This window comes from Anser brachyrhynchus, assembly GCF_964034855.1.
Source record: "Anser brachyrhynchus genome assembly, chromosome: 2".
Classification (NCBI taxonomy): Eukaryota; Metazoa; Chordata; class Aves; order Anseriformes; family Anatidae; genus Anser; species Anser brachyrhynchus.
The window spans coordinates 117,316,250-117,343,373 of record NC_137695.1 but is presented as its reverse complement, the minus strand read 5'-3'; the positions used below and the strand labels follow the sequence as shown (position 1 = coordinate 117,343,373).

General features: G+C 38.9%; 1 protein-coding gene across 2 annotated transcripts in view; it reads right to left on the bottom strand.

Moving 5' to 3' along the window:
• The window catches only part of SPIDR (scaffold protein involved in DNA repair), a 203,988-nt gene that overhangs the window by 20,436 nt on the left and 156,428 nt on the right, over positions 1-27,124 (bottom strand). For both annotated transcript variants that reach the window (XR_013947887.1, XM_080583611.1), the window contains exon 11: positions 7,815-7,973. Coding sequence is in view for 1 of the 2 variants with exons in the window: in XM_080583611.1 (XP_080439737.1) it covers positions 7,815-7,973 (159 nt within the window). In the remaining variant the exon portion in view is untranslated. The remainder of the gene's footprint in view (positions 1-7,814; positions 7,974-27,124) is intronic.

Sequence of the window (27,124 nt, the reverse complement as noted above, 5' to 3'; positions counted from 1 at the left end):
ACATTGTCTTCAATCACTTGTGTCCTTTTGGAGAAGCTCACCAATTGCTTGAACTAGCAGCACTTAATTATTACTAAATCGCAGCATTTGTTTACAAACAGGCAGACGAGCAGTGTCTCCCAGAAGCGAGTGTCTCCTGCACATCTTGGACTCATCCTTTTCTTTGACTCCAGTCAGGCGAACCACAAGGACATTTGCCACCCAAGGAATCCGCAAGTTCCCGATCACATCATGTGGGGACGGGGGGATTCTCCTCTGTGGACAGGGAAGTCCTGGAGCTGTCACTGACCTGCCAGGGGGTGTATCAGACAGTCTCCCCCCTGAGGAGCTCCCCCCTCGCTCCACCTCACAGGCCTCCAGGACAGTTAACTCTTTACATTTACGGACTTTGACTTAACAGAAGGGAGAGTGAGGGGGGCAACCACAGCAGAGAAATGGCAAGACATTGTGTCCTCCTCTGCCGAAAATCATTATCCTCGCAGAAAGAATAAAATCCATTCTCTTTATTCGCCATGCAACACTCAAATCCCACTTCAATCTGACTTGAACAATGGGCGTATTTTATCCAATATGTGTATCCTTCTTCAGCTATAGAACCAGGACAGGCCATGAACAGCTGGCTCTGTGCTTCAGTGAAGGGACTTGGTTAGCCCCGACGTGCACAAAGAGCCTTTCTCATTACAGAAGACAAAATAAAAACTTAATGATTTAGCTCTGTGAGAGTAATTACTAGGCACTATTTTGAAAAATATATATAAAATCATTTTGATAGCAAAAGGACAGACTTCTAAAAAAAGGAAAGTACAGTAAGGCATGAAAAGAACCAGGCACAAGGATAAAAAAATATTTTTAACCATTAAAATACTGAGTTATTTTAATTAATAACTTTTTTATTACTTAAGAGACAAGGACTCCACTGTAATATTCTATAACCTTCCTTTGAAAAAAAAAAAAAGACTAAATTCATCCCAGGAGAAGGACAGAAGTCACCTATCAGATTCTAAATAACAGATTAAGCTTGCTAATTCCATGCCAAACCAAAATCTATGTTTGGTTAAAAAAAAAATGTCACCCATACTAAACATGTTTCCATCCACTGTTTATCACCAACATAGCAAGACCACCAGTAACTTTAATAAAGTTTTATAGTATTGACTTTTGTAGAAGTATGAACTTCGGACAGACATTCCTCTATATACAGGTATCCCTCTCTTCTGTAAGTCCACATCTTCAGGCTTTGCTTATATACAATGATACTGTTATACACAGAGACATATGCATGTATACATCACATGCAAAGTAATTATTCTTAGTATCCTTGATTATTTTTTATTATGCTATATGCATAAAAGGCATTCCTCTCAACTGAGACTTTGCTTGCTGAACTGAGGTATGTCTTTTCTGTGTATCCACAAATGCAAACTGCCTGCTACGTACCCAGACAGCAATCAGAAAATTCAAAAGATTTCATAGTGTTAAACAGGCTTAAATACATGCCTGAGAAAAGGCAAAATCTACATGCAGCATGTGCAGAAATTAATCTTGACCTATTAACAAATCATCTTAAACTACCTGGTAGAAAAATTACTGAAAGACAATGGGTGATACTAATAAAATAGCATTTATTTTTCCCTCCCAACACTTTTTGCCATAGCTGATAACTGTGCTGCCCTGTGCAGAAGTTGCTTTCATTTGCTCATCTAACCACCTTCCTTAGTTTCACAGCTCAGCAGGAGACAGAAGTCACCTTCTGCTAACTTTTCTGGCTTGTTTTGCCCTTCACTGAATAGTCAGATGGCATACATTCATATGTGCACACAAGCATGCACATTTGCACTCTGAGTTTTGATAAAATATACAAACTAAAGAGAAAAGTCCTTGCAATTTTATTTAGAGACACAGTAAAGTGATAAACCAGAACCTACAGTCTCAGTACACCTACTCTGATCTTGTGGACATTTCATCCTTTTTATACTACAAGCTATACTACAAAAATCAAGCAACTTCAAACTTTGAATTTTTCAAAGCAGCATTTCACTAGTTAGTTTTGGTTCCTGAAGGTATACTAGGCATTTATAATGTAAAACAATACTCTGATCTGACAACTGACTTCACAATTCAGTGAGAAGATTTTGTTTGTTCTCTCACAAGCATGAAGTTTCATCTGCAGTTCTGGTCCAGGAGCTGTGTGTGACACGCCTGGCTCAACTTTTTAACAGTACAGCTATGCTGCTATGATTTTTGATCACAGTTTGGGGGATTTTTCCATATTAATAACCATACCACTGGTTAAGGGGCAAATGACAGAGAGAATATCAGAAATAGCAAATGAAGTTTAAGAAGGAAAACAATGTCTGTAGCTAGGAAAGAAAAAAGGCTGAGTAAGGTTTGCAGTAGGGGAGCAGAAGGAAGACTAGGATTCTCCTCCAACATCTTCCACAGCTTTGCTCCAAGATCTCAAGACTTAGCACTTCTCTGTTTCCTCCTCTCCTACTCTTCCAATTTTAGTCTAAACCCAGAGAGTTTTCTTTGACAGTTTCAGGTAAGTATTGTTGCAGTCTCAATATTAAGAACTCAAAAATAAAGCAATTCCTAGCTCTCTATAAATCATCTCTTTGCTCAACGCTAGAAAGAAATTCAGTAACAATTGCCTACAATGCGTAAGCCTGAACTATCAGAAGACAAGCAATCCAAACACAAAGCTGGTGCCGTAGGCTAGCTCTACGTCTCATTTACCTATTAAGATCTTGCAGCACACAAGCAAAGCAACACAGTATTTTCTCAGGCTTGAGTAATACAAGCAACAAAAACAAAGTAAAAATCTGAGCCTATTAAAACAGCATCTCAGTCAAAATACTGAGTTTTTTAGATATATTAAATTATTTTGCTGAAAAAAATATTTACATACTTTAATAAATGTGTCTTCTTTAGTAAATTAGAACTTAGTCATGCTACTTTAAAACACTAAAAATCTAATATAAAAGGAGTTTTGACACGGTATGAATAAGCCCGTTTCATTCTACAGTGCTGGTTACTGAACAGACTCATGATAGAAGCACTGAAGATCTAAGCAGCAGTCAGTGCTTGTTAAAGAGAAGAAAACTGAAGAAAAAAACCCCTTAATTTCTGACACAAAAATAGTCCTTAAAAGCAATTTAGAAATGCATATAAATATTCAAAGCTTTAATGTAATTACTTAAATTATGCTTTAAATGGAACTCAACCTTTAACCACAGCAATTACTGAAGTGTTTCAGGACCTCAAAACCTCAGAGATGTAGGTGGCTCTTTTAGATGGCAGCCTTTTTGGAGGAGGGAAAACGAAAGGAAGGAAGTTATGATATCCTTGCTCTGTAGAGAAATCTTACTGTTACATTTCCTGTCAACATCCAGCAGTTGAAACGCCTTCGTTAATAGCAGGTAGCAGTGGTCCTCTCTTTACTGAGTGTAAAGCAAAATAGAAGAGAAAGCATACAGTGAAGAATAGTGGAAAAAGGTGATTGATACAGGCCAGAGAATTATGGGACTGAAATTAAAAAAAAAAAATACAGGGGGAAAAAAGGAAAGAAAACTGTTGGGCTACATAGTGACCAGTACTACAGATTGGGACCAACACAGGAAGATTTCACATCGCGGTGCTTAACATTTTAAAGTTTAAAATGACAAACAATAGAAGCCAACTTTACTTGAAAGCACATAAATTTTTCAGTGAAACATAACACTGGTGGATGACCTCAATACTCAGGGTCTACTTAGTTTAGAGGGAAACAGCAAATATTAGAGCAAAATTTATGGAAAAACCTGCCATGAATTAATGGTGGAGTCATGTGCCAAAGTGCAGGAGTTGAGGTATCCTTCAAAGTATTTTACCCTATCCAATGTAAATGTGGATTTTACACTATCCATGCAACAGTCACATCTATTAACCTTTTCCTGAAATTCATTAAGCTTTTTTTTTTTTTAACTTAGGGACAAAATTGGTACTGATACTCTGTGTTAATTACATATTAAAGCATTTCTCCCTCTACCCTTCCATTTTTAAATTGGTGTAAATTTTTCTGTTCTGCTGAATAGAAACCCTTCATCTTTCTACCTTGAAAGATGCCTTTTCATCTACCTTTCTACCAGTAAAACAACTCAGTGCTTGGCAAATCAGATGAAAAGACACAAATTATCAAAACACAAATTATTATTCTGTGTGGAACGCCAGTCAGGGCTAATAATATAAAACTAATATTTTGGTCGATAAAGATAGATATCTAACTACAAAGTTTATCCCAGCTCATTGCAATTAAGTTCTGGTAGGAAGCAGCACACTATGACAATTTATAGGTTATTCCTGAGACATTTTAGTGAGTGCTCAGTCCCTGCATCTAATTGTGCCCATTTAGTTACTGGTTATACTGGATATCCTTAAATAACTGGGATCTACTAGAACAGGAAGGTTACATATTTTTGTACTGCACACTGATTTTTAACCAATATTTCTGTTTCTAGCAGTACACCATAGAAATCTCACTTCCTCTTTCTCAAGGGGCTAAATTTATAAGACTGACATGTGAGACAGCGGGAGGACAAGAGAGAGAACATACACCGCTAAGGATCAAACGTTACCAGTGGTAGATCAATGAACTTTTATCAGTCTTCTCTCTTTACACTGGCACAACTCCCTGTTCTGCTGACACTAGTGTGCAGGTCAAGGAACAGTCGTACAGGGGACAAGTAAGAACGAGACGGTGAAGAGAAAAGGTGTCAGGAAACAGACACTGAACCGCATACGTGCTGTTAGTTCAGCTGCAACAGTACTGATACCCACCTTATTCAATAGCCTCAAAACAGACTGGAAGAACTGCTGTAAATACGAGGCTGAACAAACCATGGCTGCTTCACCATGACTCAGCCACGTTCATCTGTCTTACGGGATTGCCAGAAACTGGACTGCAAAGGGGAACACCACTTCCTCTATGTATACCAAGGGCAAGATTTCTTGCAGCAAAGGCTTGGGGGAGTGTGTTTTATGTGTGGTTTGGGACTTGTTCTGAAAACCATCTAAATCAATGAAAGACCTTCAAATGATCTCATGACCCTTTAGAGCTGATCTCCCTGGTATTTGTTAAAGCATATGGGGATTCAGCATTGACAGTGTTTCTTTCAATGTAAGATGACTATAATTCGAATTTTTCACAGGGTCATTCTTGGTCAAGACAGGATGTGGTTGTATAAGTTCATAACCCACTTTTCTTTTGGAACACTAACGTTTTCGTGTCAGGAGGAGAAAAGGGTTTGGTTCTTCTCTCTCATCTTACAGGATGGGTCAATTCCAAAAATCAAGTCAGGTTTACAGCCAGGCTGTTGCCTGGATGCAAAATACCCTTTATAATAGACTTCCAGTTCTTGAAATGTAACCTCAGCTTACAACAGTGATCTTAAAACTGCATTTGCTGGAATGATGTACTTTAAATTAAATACTTGATGATGAGGATGGATGATGGCCTGGAAATTTTTTTGAACAATAACAGTGCTCCACTGTTACAAATAGCTCAAGAACCTCTTGTACCTGATAAATTAAAATGTCCTGACTCACAGAGGGACTGAGGAAGCACTCTGTAAGAGAGATTACAGTCCATATGACTGTGGGACAACATGCACATATGGGATCTTATTAGCCATGGTTGGCTTTCTCCAGATCATGTGCTTCAAGGCAGAGAAAAAGTCATGATTCTTCCCTCATATTTCCTATATTTTATTCCCTTTTATCCATTTTAAAAGCCACTGTCAGACTCCAGGAAACAAACAGTTTAAGAGCCGTCTCCTTCCAAAACGTAATTGGTGTTCTGGGAAAAAAAAAAAAAAGGCAGCAGTCTTTCTTGCAGGGCAGACCACATAGTTCTTCTTCAGTCATGTGCTGCAAGCCAAGGTTGGGCACTCACAGGCATATCCTATCATGTGCTCGGATATACCACTGGCTCTGGAAACCCATTTATCCAGTGGCAATAAGTTCTACTGCCCAATTATGCCCTGTGTGAATAAGCACTCCCTTAAATTCATTTCAGCTATGGCTTTACTGTGGTTTCCATCACACCTAGAATGACACAAAACGTGTCCTGACACTTAAAAGTAATAACAAGTTATAAAGCAGAACTTAGGCTGGAACAATTAAGAAAGAAATAAATCCCTAAACAATTCCCTCACCCACCCATCTTGTACATTGAAATCACGTTTTAACCACTGCACTGTCCCTGAAGCTACGCTAGCCGTTTTCTTTTCATGTTTCCTAGCAGGGTTACCACCAGCACAGCTCCAGCTGAGCCACCAGCATTTTCAGCAGTGTGTCTTCTAATCGGCCTCAGAATAGCCAGAAGTAAGTTACTGCTGCTTTGAAACAGAATTTACATTACAAAAAGTCTGTCTCTTATTAGCTAGGCCAAGTACTGGAAACACCAGCAGCCAGTTGTAAAACTTCATTTGTATCCAGAATTCCAAAGCCATTATTTAATTTGTTTGGAAAAAATGTAACTTGAAAAAAAAGCCAACAAAATAATTAAATAAGAAGACGTGTTTGTTATTAAAGATCCATAAAAATGCAAGTAGGCTTGAAATCCAAAGGATCTGAAAATTAACACTGCAAGTACATAAAAAGAAAAGCATACTGAATAGGGATGGATGGAAAACAACAATTCCATTTTCCTAAACATTTCAAGGCTTTGAAATTTGTTTTTGTTCCAATGTGAAACAAAAATGAGACTTTCTGAAAGTTTTCATGAAATGAGAATGAGAGAGTATTCACTCCCTCTGGACCTGAAAACATCTTCCAACAAAACTGTCTCCAAAATAGATAATGTTTCTGTGAAACATTCTGGTTTTGATGAAACAGCATTTTTCAACAGGAAAAAAGTGTCAGCAGAAATATCATAGCCATTCTAATAGCAGAGGCTTATCTAGATAGGATGTTTGTACCAGAATAATTATGTTGAGAATTAAATCAATCTAATTATATTTACATAGCTCCCCATGTGGATACCATATCACTTTCCATAGAGCGATACTCTGTAAGATAATTATCTATTTAAAGGATTTTTTTTTCTTGATTAAACATACTTTATTTTATTTCATTTAAAGAACGTAAAAGGAATCACAGAACAAACAAAATTAGAGAGGTACTATATGTCAATTTGTTAATTATTTGAAGGGATTTTTCTATAAGATTGTGGACAATTTTACTCCAAAGTAAGAATGTTTTTATGGTTTGGTAGGGGCAGTTTGTTTTTTTCTTTTTTCTTTTTTTTTTTTTTGGTGAGGCGGGAGTGCGGGAGGAGGAGGGTATGTTTAAAGAAACTTAAACTGTTCTTCCAAAACCATACAGGCCTAACTCAATTAAGCTCTCATATACCAAGGGAAATTCTTTGCTTGAAACTTCAACCCAGCCTAGACAGAGTTGTAGAAAAACATACTATAATAAACAGCCCTGCAATGAAAAGGAGGTGAACTAATGTTTTAAGTCTTTGAATCTCCAGAAGAGGAAGAAAACATTCGTATTTTATGAAACATTGTATAAAGCAATTCTAAATTCTTTTCTCTGCTAAGTGTGTATTTGTGTGTCAGTTTATTTATGCTGATTTGGGAGCGTGGTTGGCTCAAGTACTATAGGATCTAACTGATACCTACTTGATGTCCTGAAAATGGCAATGAAGACATTTAATTGAACAAAGCCTGATTCAGTTGTTCCAAAGAATATTGACCACACAAATAAATCAAATGGCAGATCACCTCTGCCTGCCATAGCGCTCAACACATTCTTCCATGAACTGTTCTCACCTTCCTCTTGTGGTTCTTTGCAAAATTTTCATTCCAGCCAAACAGCAGAATTTTCCTTCCCACCTCCTGCAGTACTGTTCAACGTCCTCTGCAGAACTGAGGGACTGCAGCTGTACTTCACTGAACATGCCATAGGCATCCTGGACAAGGAGGCATAACCTGCAAAACATTCCTCTGTTACTCATTTGTTCCCGTTCGTAAAAAAAAATAGTTAGCAAATTTCTGAAAATTACATGACCAGCTTCAGAACAAGACTTATCCGCTACAACACCTAGAGAATTCCCACCAAATAATGAATACCAGTATGAGTAAACAAAGCAAACATCAGTGAAGGTTTTCCCATGTATATTTGCAGGAAGTAACAGGGCCATGAAACAGAGAAGCCTGACTGAAAATGACAATAAGGGTCTTACACTTCTGTAAAAAAACTGCTAATCGATATATGCTTTGTGTACCTATAAAGAAAAAAAGACAAGTTTTTGCCTAACTTGAGGTGAATTTTGCAGTGCAGTCTGAACAATGATGCAAACATATATGTGCATGTGTATAAATATAAAAAATCTGCTTAGAAGTGAACAAAGCAACATATTTCACAAGTAATAATCACAAACACTGGAACTGGTAAACCAAGCATTACACTTTTTCTGACTTTAAAAGAGTCCTGAGCATTCAAGAAAGTAAAATGTAGATTATTTTTTTTTAAAGAAAAAAATATGAAACTACAGATTAGTAAATTCAATGTAGGGTATGAAGAAGCCCAGAGGGAATGTTTTAAGGAGGTAATTTAAAAAACTGCTAAACAAACAATTTGATTAAAGTAATCTATGAAACCAGGGCTGGGAAATGTTGCCTAACCAACTTGCTGGCATTTCGAGCAGATATTACCGACATAGCAGATAAGGCAAAAACCAGTGGATGTCATACATTTAGATAGTCAAAAATGCATTTCACAAGATTCTGCACCTGAGATGAGGAGCAACGATAGCATGAGTCATGGAGGAAGGAGGCCGCTGTCTACAAGATTGGTTTAATTGCCCCGAAAAGAGACAGTTAAGCATGGAAACTTTTCAAATGGCAACAAGAAATAGCTTTGAGGTAGCACACATATCTTTATTTGTAATAAAACTCGGAGGCATACTAGGCAGCAGAATTCCTGGGCAATGTGCTCTAGGTGACCCTGCTTGAGCAGGGGGTTGGACAAGATGACCTCCAGAGGGCCCTTCCAATCTCAACCAATCTGTGTTTCTGTCATTTGGTTTATTTTAAAAGTTCATGCCAAAACTACCTTCCCCAGAGCAGTACCATTGTTCACTCACAGCAAGCCAACTCCAACTGCTTTTGGAAAATACCATATAATGCATTATATGAATCTTGAAAGCATCCTACAGTAGTCATTACATCTTAAAAAATAAAAACAAAACAATGGAAAAAAAAACACCCACATTTTAAATGAAGTGAGCACCTACATTTCTCTGGAAGAAATCTATGGATTTTCTCAGCAGGGAGGCTTAGACACGGAAGACCATCAGTCAGAGTTTCCTTGTTCATTAAGAACTGCCTAGCTTTGGCTTAAACCCTTGAGAGGGCTGTATTCTACACCGGATACAACTACGAAGCCTCTCAGACACCAGCAGATGTTCAAGCACCAGCTGAGAGTCCTCATTTCTCCTATTCAAGTGCTGGTTTTGAGGAGCAGAGTGTGGTGTGACTGAACACGAAGTCCCCGTATTTTCCCTGTGTCTCTAGCTACAGGAGATGCATGCAACAGAGTCTTTACCAGGCAAAGAAAGATTAGGTGCAATTCCTCCACAGCCTGCCAGTGTTAAGAAGTCCTTCACAGCCATGAAACACTGCCTCTACCCTGAGCAATGATAAACGGGATGAAAACAAGCGCTGCTGTGGGCTGTAAGGATACATACCCTGATCTGTGGGATGAGTGATGTTCCCAGCCTAGAAAGTGGGACTGGCCTAACAATACAAACCTGTACCTTCAACAGCTCTATCCCTAGTTTTATTTTCTCTGTAAAACAAGAAGTGAGATATGCCTTGTGGATCGGTATCACAAGGTCATCTCCAGCTCATCAGAACAAAAACTGTTGTGCTATGGACATGACAGCCCAGAAGCAGAATAACCACGGTTGCCTGCCATGTTAGGACCTTTCAAGCACTTAAAAACTCTGTCAAGTTTTAACTGATTGGACTGAAACTTCTCTTGCTCTTGTTTTGTTTGGAAAAACAAAGCTAACACACTCTGGACTTTTCTGAAATCAGATTGAGGAGAACATGAAAAAAAAAGCAAATTGTTTAGTTTATGTTAACAAAACATTCAGTGACGGTTATTTGTGAAAAATTAGGCTTTTGTATCTTGGAGCAAGTAAGGGCCAACTGAGTTAGTGTCTCAGATCCGATCAGTTCAGCAGTCTCTTAACTGATCACTGGAATTTCTCATGTCTTAAGTGAGACATAACCGAATGCAAGGAAGTCTCAGACTAGCTGGCACCAGGCTCATATTAACTCCTCTGGGACATGTTAAGTGCCCAAGTAAAATTAACTTGGTTGGTGCCGAATATATCGGTCACTGAATGTGCATTTCCTCAGTCCTTTCAAGCCAAGCAAGGAGATGGCTGCTCTCAGACATGGAAACCCCAACCTCCCAGGTTCCAGGCTGCTTATTTCCTTACCTTCATGGTGACACCTTAAATAGCTAGGACAGGAAATGTGTCTGACAAAAACAAGTACTGCAGTCTAATAATAACCACCATCATCAGATCAACTATGTGAAAATGAACTCTCTGAAATTAAACTCCAAGTTGCATGGAGCACTACTTCTAGTTGAGGATGCATTTTCCAGGCAGGATTAGGAGGCTAAAGCTCCCTCTCCAGCTGTCTACTGTATGCAGCACAAAACATCCCAGTTCATACGACGGGGAACGGTCATCAGATGACCAAGCTCAATATGTGGTAGAGGAAGAACTGTGTAACTCAAGGCATGTAGCACTAATGTGCCCATTCATACTAGTAACGTGTCCATGATTATTGGCGTCATGAAGAAACATGGAGCAGCAGATCACCTTGCAACAGACCCCAAATAAATATACTCTATTAAGACCACACGTGAACAGATATCCAATATACTGCTACACTCATTCTAGCTGTATCCAAAAGGTAGTCATGATTTCTCTACAGGATGCATTTAAAGTGAAATGAATATATCCACTCAGTTGGAAGACAATCTCACAAATAGCCTTCAGATGCCTGATTTTTAGTCTAAAAGGTAAGGAACATCCCAAACTAACTCTACAAATGGAACTTCACACACTATTGTTCCCTGCTTCAGCACTCTTTACAAAATGGTACAAACGAAATAACGACAAAAACTTGAAATATTCAAAACATCACTTGATGCATCTCACACTGATTAACTAGCTAATGCTACAGGTACCTAAATGAGTGACAACTGTTTTTCCTGCCTAATGACTACAATGAAATCAGCTGAATCCCACAACAGATTCAGCGAAGCCTTTGGAGAACCATTCTCACATCTTCTCAAACTGGTTCTGTTCTAATGGATTTCACGCACCCTGTTAGCATCGCTGCCAACGGTGTGTATGCAGTCCAGCTGCTTTCTGAGGCTGGTGATTCATGGCTTTAACTTCCTCACTGGCATTGGCTTTTTCCTTGCTTTCACTTTATTCCTAGAACAGTGAATTTGTATTATTTTCTCACGTGTTGCTCCCATATTGAAACAAATGTTCTTGCAAATTAAGTTTCAGCAGCAAGTCTAACTGTGATTAAAGAAATAGTTTGTTCCATGATTTCTGATCCCTTTGAAGCTCACTACCAGGATGTAAACCTACATCTAACTTATGAGACAAGCTGGGAATTCAAAATTACTATTTGTCCCCAGGAATTCAGCATCTTTATTTTATGCATATATATTGCAATTTTTTTTGTTGTTGTTCCCTCATAATCAGCACAAATATACTTCTACCAATGGCTTGTCAGGAAGCATGGTACTGAACTGTTAGAAAAAAAGGAGAACGCTGACATTTTTTATCAGTTGTTCTCAGGCAGGGAGGAAATTAGGACCATCTTTATTTCTGGGACAATAGGATGCAACCCTGCGTAAGATGTGAATTTAAAATATAGTTTTGGAAACAGAAATTTCTCGTGCAAAGGAGCAGAGAATTCATTCCAGGAGTGAGGGGTGGCAGGAAAACCAGTAGAGGAGTGAATGTGGGAGATGCAGACTAAGGAAAAGGTGAAGTATGACTCATTGGTAGTAACAAAGGGGATGAAGATAGAGAATGATAAGAAAGTGAGGCAGAGATCAGCCTTTTTTCTTTTTTCTTCTTTTTTTTTTTTTTTAAAGTAATGACACAGTAAGTCTCATGCAAAAGCTTGGGAAAATTTTGTTAATTTGCTAATAGCCAGGAGCAAGGATGGGAGCTGGTGGAAGATGAGACTGATTACTCTGCATAATTTCTATGACTGTGCTGATATTTAGGACAAAATGTCTCCCAGTAGAAATCTGGAGAGGATTACAGGATTACCCTGCCATGCCCTTCTTCTAGTTAGTCACTCTTTATGGGTAAAGAATAATTTTATTTATTTTTACTATTACTGTTATTACACATGAAAAATCATAACTTTCCACACTGCTGCCTTGTATCAGGCAGGTGACTTTCTTGAGAGGTCAGAGTGACAAAAGTCTTCAGCTCTGGTCTCTTCCAGACTCCTCAGTGTCCTCTAGCAGAAAAGAATAAGAAAAATTACCCAAAGAGATGACGAAGGCAGGGAGGCCAGAACTGACTGATGGTATGGGGATTGCCTTTACTGAGTCTTGTGAAAACAAGCAGCAGAAATTTGTCATAAACAGATCTGAACTAGCCAGTAACTGTTTTGCCCTAGGATAGGAGGACAGCCACGTGGACCACACCAGCTTTCCTCCACGCGTAGCTAAGCTGTGTAGTCCAGCGTAAGGAGCAAGACCATCGGGCAAATTCAACAACTTCTGCAGTGCTCAGAAGGGATTTCATTAGTCGGTGTTTCATTGGAAAGGAGGGAAAAGGAGGAATCAGGGAAATGCCTGAAAACTAATTGCATTGTATCAGCTCTGATATTTGCTCCTTCTTTATCTTAACCACCCAAGAGACAGCTGCTGCTGCTTTGTGTGTCAGAAGGGCTTCTTATCTCTTTGAGGTGTGGTCCCAGCAGAGGCATAAAGCACACATACATAAACACACGTAAACAAAACTCCCCTCTCTCTTAAACACCAGAGGCACAACACTACCTACACAATTCCAATCCAGCAACTTGTCTGGTCAAGTCTCAAGGCGGAGCTGATTAACTCCTGCTAATATGGCTCAGATTCAAATTGTAACCTGCAGGACACCACCCTACTGGGATTTAATCTATCTGTACCTTACGCAGTCCTTGTGTTCACCATTCCCATATTATTGCTGAAAAATCAAAGCTCTGGGCTCAGGTCTAAACACTTCGGGACAACTATCCCCTCCACATCACCAGAAGGATTTTCATATTCAAAGCCCCTTATTCACTGGATCCAAATTTGCTTCTTGTTCCCATTCAAAATGTATGAACCTGCTGTAGCCTTCCTTGTCCCCTCAAGATTCAGAGTAATCTGCTCTAAAACCCAGGTCATCTGCTGTCACTAAATAGAAGCTCTACGGAGCTGCAATAACTATGGATTGAATGATGTAAATAAAAATGTACGATGACGACAACTGGCTCTTCTGTACCTAGGTCACAGAGGTAGACAGGTACAGAAGAAAACACAAGCATTGCTGCTTTCCAGTTTATAAGGACTCCAAGAAGACTCCTGATCACAACTCCTTCTAAACACAGACATTTCTAGCACCCAAGCTGGTGCTTTGGTTTGAAGTGTTGAGATGACCAAAACGGTACTCATTTGCTTCAAAAACCGGAGGTTCAAAATAACTCAAAAGTAGGGTTTATGATATTTCTTTCTTAGACATTTACGGAAGAACCCAGAAGGAAACAGAGGAGAACACCATTCAACAATGCTGGACCTGGCCGAGAGGGAACACGGCACACAGCTACCACTAGGCACACAACTTCTCTCCAGCTAGAGACAACGCATCTTTAAGAAAGTATTGCTGGAAACTGTGCATGGGACAAGAATATAACCAGGGAAATAAGCAAGTCTTATCTCAGCATCTGAAATAGAAAATATGTAGTAGAGGCCTCCCCAGGCTCAAGAAAGGAATCTCTTCTTTGCACTTCTCAAAAATGTGTGTAACAGAGTATTTATATAACACGCTTTGCAAACAAATTACTGTAGTAACTACACCAAAGCCATCATTTTGTATTTTCCTTGGGTTTAACTACATTTTTACACGTAAGTTAAAAAAACCGATAAGCAGTGAGAGAGGTTATAAAATAACAGTTGCTTATTTTTATTCACTACCTTGAACAGACAACTGCTTCAATACAAACCGGAAAATCAAATGCAGCTTCCCCAAGACCTTTCACAAATCTCCGCTTGCTGACTGCTTTTTCCATTTCTTCATTCAGGTTCATTCTTCCAGCTACTGTTTTCTGTCTATGACCTGAAGAAGCAGCACTTCCGTGGGAGATTGCTTTTGTGCGTAGGAAGAGACACGTGCGAGCCAAACACATCAGCCTGGCCGCCTTCTTAATGTGGAACGGGCATGTAGTGAATGGAGCTCCGCATCTTCAGTTTTCTGACTCAAAACGTGGAATACCAACTGCCTTTGGGGAACTACATACAACTGCTTGGAAATGAGTATAGCACACCAGACAGGATTTGATATGTGCAATGACAACCATGACACATTTAACAACTTTTCAGCGCAACCTTTTTCTCCTATGAAGTTTTCATATTGCACCAAATACTTTTTTTAAACTTCCCATCCCACACTGTTTATAAGTGCACTATCAAATCCTTAAACTGCTGATGTACTTTATCTGCAGTCAAAATTTTACTCAAAAGTAAACAAAATATTTTTAATGATAAAAAGACATTCCTGTCATGCACTCAAACACAGCATGAAGCCTAAGTTATAGTTTCAGAAAGTTATAGAGCTGAATTTGACAGATGTTTTCAGCATGATCTGATGGCTTCACTTACCTCAGATTTGTAAATTAATAATGAAGTTTTTTTTATAATTTAATCCAAAATCATTATATGATACCAAAAAAAAAAAAAAAAAAAGCAATGGTTGGTTCAGGAGACACTGAAAGTTAAGAAAAAATAAATGCCTAAGCACTGGCTAAAAAATGTATAACGGTTCAGCCACAACAAAACAGTAAGGCCCTCCCCCCTCCGTGCATCTTCCCCTTCCAACACTAAACTACACATAATTTATGGTTCTCTTGCTAAGATACATTCCATACAGTTTGTTATGTAAATAAAAACAAATTTTGGGTTGTAGCAGAAAAGCAAGCACATCAGGTCATCCCAGCTTACTTCTGACTAACTATGCTGGAAATTATAGTAGCTTTAAAAACAGAAATAATGCATGCACTCCTCAGGTTCCTCAGTGTCCCCATAACACTACTTCATCATGGAATCCCTTGGGTATCGCAGTATATGACTCAGACAAAATAAGATTTTCCCACATGTTATGGTTTACTAATCAAGAGGCAAAATGTACATTTCAGAAACTTAAAGGCTCAGATGAAAACTTATGTCTCTGTTACAGATGATATCCAGTAGAAAAATCGTGTTCCAAATATAACGTGTAATTACCATCCAGCCACTTACAGTACTTATCTGTGAATCTGAGGAGGGGTTCTTTGTTTATTTTTTTAATCTTAAGACTTTGTAATTACTGTTTTGGCATCCAAGAATTCCAACAGTCAGTGAGGTACTGCCAAAAGATCTTCTCTTGCAAGGTGCCCAGCACTCCCCTTTCCAAGAAAATCAGCATTCAACTGCTGGTTCTGGCAACATTTCACATCATCTTTGCTGTGCTACGTTTCCTCTACGCCTCAGTTCCTTATTCGTAAAAATTCAGAATAAAAGTCCTGCCCTCAAAGGGTGATTGGAAAACCATATAGCTGAATCGTAGTGTCTAGGAGGACAGGTCCAAAAAATCCATGTGCTACGTCCTGCTTGAGGTGGGGGAGGAGGTTTTATATATATATATCTGTATAGATAAACAGTGGGCTTGCAGTAATAACCCATCTCTTCTGAGCTACAGGTTTCAGAGAACTTCAAACTCCTGCTGCAGAACCCATGGCAAGTGCATTACAGAATTACAGCATCTGGAATGAAGCAAGCACACGACAGCAGCAGTACTGGTTGTGCTTACCTTTCATGGTATTATTTGTGGATTCACCTGATTTACTTCTAAACCACATAGACTACAAATGGGATTTTAGAAAGCTTTATTAAAAAAAAAAAAAAAGAAGAAGAAGAAAGAAAAGAAAAAATAATGTGAGTATAAAAAAAAATAAAAAGCACTGCTCACTTCAGAAGGGACAGAACATCCCAAGATGCATTCTTGGTATTAGAGCCCTGCACATGTGATTCCACAGTGCATGTGAAAGGTAACTGAAATATAATAACATTGCAGGATTTCTTACAGAGCTGCGTCTGTATTCAATAAGACATTCTGCTGTTTCAGTGCCACATCATCTCACCGAAATAGCACAAAACTATAATATTCACCAAAGTAAACAGCAGAACTAAGTGCAAGGAAGAAAAGCAGAAGTGAAATCTTGTCGGGGCTCCTTCCCTGGCAGAAAGGCAACTTTCTACTCTTCCTTCAAGGGGTCTGTCGTTCCTGTTTTGCACTCACGTTGTTTTCCTCTCCTGCCGTTTGTTGGCTGCATTTCCTAGGTGTGTGTCTAAATGAGGGAGAGGGAGCGTGTTTGTGTGTGCATGTAGCATGTTTACAAGAGTTATGGTAGCTGTTCTCAGCAGTCCACCGAGAATTCTAGGAAACGGCCCCTGTTATTTTATTCTAGGTCAATGTCAGCTCATGTCAGGCAGGAAAGATCACACAGGACAGCTCGCTCAATCGCGCAGTCCTGGACGGAGGCCTCAATGGGAGAGAGAAAGCAAGCAAGCTGCGAGTGGGCGGAGTGCCTTCCCAGCACTCTACCAACCACCGCACAAGGAATTATGATAAACACCACTCTGGAAACCAGATACAACAGTACATTGTGTTCTTCTTCTGAAAAACAACCAGACTTCTGCTCACTTAAAGTAAACAGTTAATCCTGTTTATCTTTTTTTTTTCTTGATGAGTTGTTAACAGAACAATCTCTTCTGCAAAGCAAGTAAGAGGTTCATCCCTTAAATTCATGCTCATTTTCTCTTCCTTCAAGAAAAAAAAATCAATACGTAAACTTTCTACTATCGGCAAACAGTGTGGAATAACAATCTTTCTTGGCTTAAACTGACTTAACAAAGCGATGCCAAAACTGAATGAAACCTTTCCCTCACATATTTTATTTTGGAAAACTGAAGTCCCAAACAGAGAGTTCTGTTCATCTCATTTAACTATTCCTTTTCCAACAAGAACAAGCAAAACTGATAAAACATATAAATTAATCAGCATGTGTGGTGCCCTTGCAGCCTGAGCAAACAGTGCATTGTATGCGTAGATCAGCTACGACCATGGGGGTGTTCTCAGGTTTTCTCTGCAAGCCAAAAAAAGAGGATTCAGAGTAAATGCCTGCAAGTGAAGTAATAATTTTTGTTGTTGTTTGTTTTCAAAATATATGCTTACTGTGCAAATTCACGATGTCTCTGACTTTCAGTATTAAGAGTGATTAATTAGAAAAGCACATGGAAGTGATTATCTTGTTTTGTTGGAGTCTCCACACTATACCTATTAACTACTTCTTACTGGAGAGTCCAGTTGAGCCCACTGAAAGCTACCAGCTTTTCCAAGGGGAATTCTAATTTTTAGCACTTAGGAATTTAAATAGTTCTGAAAGTCAATAACGAAAGTGTGCTTAACATCCCCAGTCAGTAAAAGCTTGTTGATTTAGCTATTTATAATCATAAAAATACGTGATTTGCAAAACTTAAAAAGGAGAAGGAAAATATCCCCAGTTTATTTTTACCCATCTTGCAAGCTCCAGATCTAAGATTCTGGGTTTTCTGTGCAACAGATGTCAGCCAGTGCAAAAAGGTGAATTCAGGTCTGGGAAGGTAACAAAATGAAAGTCCGGTTTTCATATATATATATATATATATAGAATATTTTACATGGAAAACGTTTGCATTTTTATGTTTTGTTTTTGTGGTTTTTTTCCCCTTGAGATTTTTTTTTTACTCTTTTGCAACAACCGCTGAATTTACTCAGCCCCGGGGATCTAAGTGACAGAACAGGTCTCTGAAGTGCCAGAACAGGACAAAGCAGTGCTATTTCCCATTATAGAAACTGAGCTCTAGAGGCAGCCATCAAGAGGCCAGGGCCAGAAGCTACGCTCAACACAAGTCCCCGAGGAGCAGCCTGGGGACTGCTCCCCCCAGCCCGGCGCTTAGCCCAGCTACGACTGGAAGAGCCTGTACTGGGAGGCCAAGAGCTGCTGAATGCTTCGTATTGCTCCAAGAGCCCCTGCCTCCCCCTCACGCCTGCCTGGGAAGAGCACTGCTGCTCTCTCAAACAGGGTTCAGCCCACCCAATTTCTCCCGAAATCGATGGATGGCCCACAGCACTGGGAAGGGCCCAGCTCAAGCCAAGGTGCTGCAGCCCTGAGCAGAGCTGCTGGGCTGCGGGGAGAAGCAACGGGCTTTGACGAAACTCCTCTCCGGGGCAGTCTGAGGAGAACATGACGCTACCTGCTTGTCGGAGAAAATCCTGTGCTCAGGAGAAGCAAGCAGTACATCTGAATGATTCAGGGTGGTGTTACAATCCACATACGAAAGAGGACTCCCGTTGGCTGGCCACCATCGCAGCCTAGTTCAGGAGGGCACGTATCAGCCGAGAGGGATGTGGACAAGAGGCGAATCAATCGGAGATCATTAGGAGACGAAGCAACAGCAGGAGGGAAGTGGGGAAGGTGAAGAAAACAGAGTTCTGGAGGAAATGTGCTCTGGTATTACCTCTTTTCCACTTCCTTTCTTACACCTTGCTGTCCTCCATATCTCTAGTAGCTAGAGATTAGGAGAAGAAATGCTGGTCTGTGGCAACACCAGTATAATCCCAGGGATTCACTGTGAGCGTTACTGATGGAGTATTTTCCCAGACACATTTGGATTTTTTCTTTTTTTTTTTTTTTTAATCAGAACTTAAGGATACAACAAGCACTGCTGTATAGGAAGTGCAGATGTCAACAGTTTTCCAATGTGAAAATAAAAAAAAAATAAATTGTTACCCTTCTGAACTTTTCAAAATGAGAAAACTCCTTTTCCATCATAGGTCAAGTAAAGCTTTACAAATTACTTTTAAGCAAGCAGCAGGTTTGGGCCGTTATCCAAAACTCACTCAAATTAACATTTCTACATTGATTTCAACGAGCTTCATTTCATGCTGTGTAGCAGGTGGAAGAAACACCTGGGCAGCACCAGTAACATTCCTCCACCTTGATTCCATTCAATCATTTATGCAAATTCCATGTTTCTCTTTTAAAACCACCTGAACTGAACACCAATCAAGGATCAAACACTGAAATCATTTTTATAAACATCACATTTCCAATTTACTATGACTTCAAAGAATCACTTTTAGCAGGATCAGAACTTGGAGCGTAGCACAATACAGGCATAGAGAATCTCTTATTTCTTTCATTGCTTTGACTATCTTCAGATGTGCTTGGAGATTTCAAATGCTCTGTGTGTTAGTGAGAAATGTCCTAAAAACAAACAAAACCCCTCTGTTACAGGACCTTAGTCACAATTATCCTGTACAGATGATAGTCTCTGCTTTATTTCTCATGCATGTGGAACACTATTTTATTGCAATGACATAATCAGTCATTACACTGGATTTAAATAATAACTCTAGTGAATTACTGGGAAACAGTGTGCTTGGTATACCTGATTCCAACTTTCCCTCACCACTATAAAAAGAAAACACTCCTGAAAGTAAGAATCTGTTCAAATATCAGTAGAGCACAGCTTGTTCACACCACATGTATTCCAGGAGAGAGAAAAAAAGACGACCAAATCTAATCAAAACTACAGGAAGAGTTTAGAGAGACAAAAGATAATCATGTAAATTAGAACTGGATTAGGGCCCTTACTGAATCTATCTATCCATGCCAAAAGAGGTGATTTAATATTCTGTGGTTAAGATTCTGGTTTTGTGTCTTATCCAAAAGAGTATCAACAATAGCACATTGTTCTCCTACCACCGTGCTGATGTTACAGCCTCTGATTTGATTCAACACAGACTTGAAGGGAGAGTAACAGCACAGAAGCACTGCTTCCCTTGCCACTGCATTTTCCTTAGATGTCACCCATCCCAGGCCAGCAGGAGATGTAACATCACAGCCAAGATAACAAGATACCTTTTGTGTTTAAGAAGTGCGGTTTCCTGTTGATAGATAGCATTTTGTACTGTCACATTTGTTGTCTCATCCTTTTTCCTGTCGCACATTCCTTCCCTAATTGAGACGTCACTATACTGCACTGAGCAAGCATTACGACAGGGCCAATGACTTCTACCTGCCTGTAGAGCATGAGCATTTGATACGTAGCAAAAGCCCTGATCCTCACTGGAGAACCTGGGCTGCACAAAACCAAATCAATCCAAAGCTATGGTGTACAAGGATGAGCCATTTAAACACCATGCTGCTGCTTGTCCATCTTAACAACAGGCAATAGGGCTAGCATTCGGATTTTCAGAGTCCTGTCACCATCTTAGCAGTTTAATTTTTCCATTTCAGGCTCCCTGCTGAGTAGGATCTCTTGTCGTAGAGTCTCAAACGAGGCTGCTGGACTAGTGCTTCAGCCTGGCTTGACCCCCATACCACAACAGAGCAGTCCAACAATCATCAGATGGACATCTGAAGGTTGTCTAAAGAGTGCTCTTTCCTACTGGATGCGTAATAAAAGAAAGAGAGAGCCACCAGCATATGAAGATGATGATATTCTACATAAATATAGGCATATTTTTATGTACTGTCTGTTGCCATGGGACACCTCATTCATGGTGGGATCTCCACTGCCAGGTATTGTCAGACACTGCCAATTTTGAATCATATGGCACTATGTAACTTGTGTACTCCTAAGTCGAAGCATAAAAAGAGCTTACATTTAAAAAATGGGAATATTCTAAAACAACTATAAGCAAGGCTTCCAAAAAACATTCTCAAGGACAGGAGACAAAATGTCTATGTTAATACGAGTACTTTATGACCAGCCAATTTTCAAACATGTTTCCGAACTTCCACTGCTGCAAGAAGTGTGAAACAAAAATACATGAAAACACAGTAAGTGAATCCCACTTGGATTAATCTAAGCATTTTGTTTTACAAATTATTAATAAAAAAAGTTTAAAAATCATAACTGAAATGGTATTTCTAAATAAGTGGTTTTAGAGTAGGAAAATGGCATTGTTTCAAAACATAGCATTTCAGCAATTTCACAATTTTTCAATTGCTTGTACAAGCTTTTCATAAGTTTTCCTTTTTTACAAGATGATTTGACAAAACAATTATTTCTTTGAAAAATTCCCAACCATTTTTTTCCTAGAAATATTTTTCAAAACTGTAATGCAGTAACTATTCATTAATTTTCAAGGCTTTGTTTTGACAGAACAATTACCCAGCATACCATAGAATAACTATCCAGCATGCCTGTAAAGTAGAAGCAATGCTGAACAGTAAGAGGTGAAAATGTAACATATACATCTTTACCTCCCTCTCTCTTTCTCTTGAAATAGCTGTAGAAATATGTTTCAACATATAACTTCTTAAATAGAAGCAAAACTAGGGAAAGCTGTAAGGCTCCTGTGTGTGTGCAAATTTTTAGATACACAACTTACAGAAAATAAAAGTGAATTTCTTTGTTTACATTTTTTTTCCTGATTATTAAAAATATATTAAAGCTTAGGAAAAGGAGAAACCTGGTGTAAACAGGTAAACTTTAAACTTAGGGGGAAAAAAATAAAAAAATTGGGTCCTCTACAGAAAAATCAAAAAGTTGAGACTGCTTGCAACGTCCCTGGAGGCCCAACATAATTACAGCTGTCTTCCCAGGGGGAAATAGAGCCTGGGTCCAGCCCCTGGTCCTGAAAAGATAACATGGAAAGAAAGACTGTACTCGTATGTACCTGAAATGGAGGCACCGGGTTGCACGTGGGAACAGCAATCTGGTTGAACATGGCCATGTATCTGGGGGCAGCTGGTGGAAAAGCCCACAGAGAATCCTGAAGACAAGTGGCTAATTTCAACCTCCCTGTTGCCTTACTTCATCTAGACTGCCCGCCAGCTATTAAGCAGTGCTGACTCTGAAAAGCAAACTATAAAATCCAGATCAGATCCAGCAATTAACTGCACCCATGGATTTCAGAAGTGGTTTACATGCATTGCCAAAAAAAAAAAAAAAAAAAGTGGAGGGGACAAACACTCATGAGAATTTTCTGGGAGAAGAGTTGGTAACTACAACCTGTATGTAACTCTGTTTGGATGTGTCATTATCACTAATTTTAATTCTGAAATGGCAACAGCCGTGAACTGTATTTCACTGCACTTTTTAAGCCAGTTACCTAAATAGGTTCTCTCAATGGCAGTCCCACAAAATATGATAAAAATGTTCCACACACTGATTTTTTTTTAGATTTGTACAGAAGTTTAATTCACCACAAACTTTCCTTTCTTGACCAAAGACATCTCTTTAAGCATAGTTAGTTGTAAATAAACATACATGTATAAATATATATACATTTTCATATAACTTTAAACCAAATGTGCAACTGCAAAGGCACAAGAAGTATTCTGTTTCAGGGGAACGTTCCCAGCCTAGTTTGACCTAATATGACAAGACAGGATGCCCAGGGAAAAAGCTTGAAGGTTCAGAAAGCACTGAAAGGTAACAGAGCAAGACAATAGGAAGAACTGACTTTCTTTAGAAAGTGAATGCTTTCCTGGTTGCCAGCCAAATCAACACTGAAAATCATATAATGCACATGCAATGTGTTTTGAAGAATTAAATTTATATATGCAAAAAAGTTGTTCATCTACAGCACAGCCAAAGATTAATGTTCTTGTAGGGCAAGCGAATGTGATAGCATCTGATTTGGGATGGGACTCCAAAAGAACATTTAGTTTCATTCTACACTTGTGTAATTTGCATTCGTAACTCTCTCTTTTCTCTCCCATACATTTCCCCTTTCTCCCCAGCTTGTCACGTGTTTTTCAGTGCTGCATATACTGACCTCTGCATATGCACTGACCCCTAAATTTCAACATTAGCTACCAATGAAAGATCCCCACTATTTGTCATTTTTTCATTCCAGTGTGGACATCAGTTTTAATCCCACAGCTGGGATGTTAATGCATTGCAGCCTTATATAAACAGTCTTTTCTTTGTATGTTTTATTTTATGATTTTTAATGATTATTATGATATTAAGTGGTACGAGCTGGGACAAATCAACTTTGTAAATACAGCTATACTAACAACATCTAATTAATGAAGTGGCAAGAATGTTGTGTAGAAGTCAGCTGCATTTCCTTAGTAAGCAATATTGGTTTCTTGCTAAAGTCCTTCAGTTAACAAAAGATTATGCTGGGCAGGGGAGGAGAAGAACCTGAATGAAAGATATTTCTGTTCTACACGCTCAAGTCAGCAACACAGAACTCGAAATCCTAAAGAATCAGCAGAGATTAATCTTGGGACGTACGGTTAACTTCTCCAGCATCAGTGCTTATAAACCTCGGTAACCAAACAGCTGTCAGATGCTGGAGGGAAATATTGTCTGCAGTTATTCGAAAACCAGACTGTAGGAACAGCTTTTCACTTCTGAAAAACTGGGCTGCTTCAACACCCAGACAGAAAGCGCTGATGCTGGCCCAGAAGGACGCACACTTGGGAAAAGCACTGTCCTCACCTCCTCTATTTTTGTCTACCTGAAGAACACTGACAATTCATCTACTTCAACAAGACTTATAAGGTGTTATTTATGCAGGTTTGGAAGCACAGGAATGGAAGCTGGTGTTATAACTGTTAAATATCAGAATTATGATAATTATCACACTGATCTCCTTGCCCCACTAACTCAGTTAATTAAGGTTGCCTGAGAAGATTGCCTAACCCTGACCACTGTGTAAGAGTCATAAAGTGGTTCAAACTTTGGGTATTTGCAGTTGTGGAAAGGGTTGCATGATTTCAGCATCACAGTGGGTGAGATGGAGTAAGAGGGAACAGATCCTGTGCACCCCTGGCTAGTTTTCTCACCTACAGGTTGAACTAACAAATATTAAGGTGGAAGACAAAGAAGGCATCAGTGGACTGCAATTCATTTGTCCTGTCCACTGTGCAAAAAAGGACCAAACTGCACAATTTGGGACAAATAATTAACACTAGAATTAACTGTATTTACACGAGAATCTCAGAGATGTTCTTTACTTACCTACTTCTCATTCAGTGGCAATAAAGTCTCCATAGACAACAAAGGTTACCTTTGATACTTTAAAACACCCAAAATAAAATCTGCTACAAATCCTTTGGCATGTATTTTAAGTATCTCATCACATAACATTTCTGGCAATGCACGGCTTTACAAGTTTATGACCCAGATGGAGAATTTAGACATGGTAAACTGTGGTTTATAAGAAATTATACAAGAATGGTTATTGGGTAGCCAACAAAGCTGTGCATCGCCAGTGGACCATCACTAATTTCTTCAGAATTAACCACAACAAGCTTTAACCACAACAAGTTTTCCTTATTCTGTACACTGGTATACAGGTAGAGAGATGGTTCCGCTACAGAAATACATCTTGCAGTTCCAACTCTCATGTAACTTGCATCATGTAAACAGAGATTTCAAAACAATTTATGTGAAGCCTACAGCAGGCAGAGATAAAGTACCATGTATTTACACATCACACAAAAATGTCCTGAAATCTTATCATGGCTGCTTACAAAGTGACTGTCACAGAATGTTATCTTTCAGCACCGCAGCAGCATGTTAAGATACAGTAAGAAACTTCCACTCTGGCTTTGCACTTCAGTAGGTCTTAGCCAGAAATTTTCCAGACAGAAAACAACGCCAACAAGGGAAGGCAAGGAATGCCTTTCCATTGTCTTTTCCAGTTCTTTCCAACACCTCTGTAGAATCAAGTCAAAATACACTGAGAGTTGGGATGAGGCCAGTTTGCAGTACGTGGGTTAAGACATAGAATAATGCCATGTGAAAAGAAATAGACATCTATTATCTCTGATGACAAAAGGCTATGTAAATCTTAAGTAAAACCATCCAAAGAAAACAGAAATCAGAATTTGCAAAGCTTAAGGTCAGGATACTTGGTCTACCTACACAAATTTACCTTCCATGTTTAACTTGTTTTGTACAACATTTGGGATATTAAAAGCAGTTTTGGACAGAAGCTTAAGATAGGCAATCTCAGGACACGGCAAGCTTTTTACGTTGTTTTTAAATTTCTAGTTGAGTAATGAAAGAAATATTAACATCTCCACCTACACTTCCCCACAAACTAAACTTCTTAATGACCAGATTCAGCTAGGAAAATGCTGAGCTTCTCATGACGTGCTTCTGAGTGCTCTGTAGATTTCAAGAACATTTGTGTTTCCTGTAACGTTGTCTTCTGAACTGTGACTTGAAACCATTTCCACTGAAGTATTTGTCTGTCAAACTGTAAAATTCTTATTTTATGTGCTCTGCAAGAACAGCAAGATTTCAACTAATTTTTTCCATATGCACATGTAGATATAAATATATACACATACACACAAATATAAATATATCCGTACCAAATTTGCAGGCTAAAGGTATTATTTGTCAGGGAATATCAACATTCAGCATCCACAAACTCAAAAAGTTTCATGTCATGAAGAATTCAGTGGAGATACCAGATGAAGATATCCAACCAACTTCATTCCCCAGTCCTAAGCTGTAGGACACTGTCCCCCCTCCTTCGTACCTGTGCAAAACAGGTTGAGGTAGCACAGCAAAACGGCTCAGGGAACTGACCTGGCTTTAACAAACGAATCTCAGAAGGAAAAAATAAAGTTATTTTTCCTTTGCATCAGTTTGCTGGCTTAGCATCACAAAATGTTCTGACTCAACTGAATGGGCATCCTGGTACATCAGGGGTGGCAGGACAGCTCACCAGGGTGAAAGGTGGGCAGAGGGAAGTGAATTTATTCAACCTACCTAAAATTTGAAATGGCGATGCTATTTAATGGTCTGCTTTACTGACTTTCTATTTTACTTATAAATCCCTTTAGCGATATCTGCAACTGTTGACATATACCAGAGTGAAAAATGATTGTATTTAGATGAACATAACTCCAGCATCTCATTTGCTCAGACTGAGGCAGATCAGCTGGTAAATGAGACAGTTGCAGAAAACATTTCCTTTAGTTTATTCCTTTGTGCTTGCAAGAAGTAGGGACAGCTGAAGGTTTGTTTGTTTGTTTGTTTTTCCCATATGAAGCAAAATACTATCCTTGTTAACATTTTATAATCGTGAATTATTGACAAAGTCAGTAACATCTTTCTTGCTGATTTAAAGAAAAAAAAAAAGAAAAAAAGTCATGTTTTTTGTTTTTAAAGAACCAAATGGATCTAAATTGTCAGACTCTGGGTCATCATTAAGCATAGGCCAGAGCATTGGCACGAATGACTGTGTTGTGAAGCCTAAAAGCTTTATTTGGTTTTTAGTTCACATTCCTGTAGAGTGAGACATTCTTAATTTGGGAGAGCTACGGGTAAACATTTATGGGAAAAAATTATTAAATATTTCCTTTCACAAAGGTGGGAGGCAAAAATATAAACAAAAACAAAACCTCAACACAATGCTAAAGGTGGTCTTTAACTATTAAAATTCAGCAAGGCAAATGAGGTTATCTACACTCAGAAAGGAGCACTCGGAGGCTTTTATTACAGGGAGGCTGATTTCCCTCCACTATTCTCCCTAATGAGCTATGTTCATTAAGGAACATGCTATGTTTATTTTCAGCTAGGGACAGCATTATTCATATGTGAATATGGCTACTAAATAGCCTTTTCCATTATATGGAGATAATAGCAATTATTTGGGCTCTGTGTGCACTTGCACTTGGATTTAACATTAGAGAGGAAGTGAAAACACTTACAAGGGTAATGATACTTATTACAACACCTGATGTAACACATAACTACTGGTCACTTC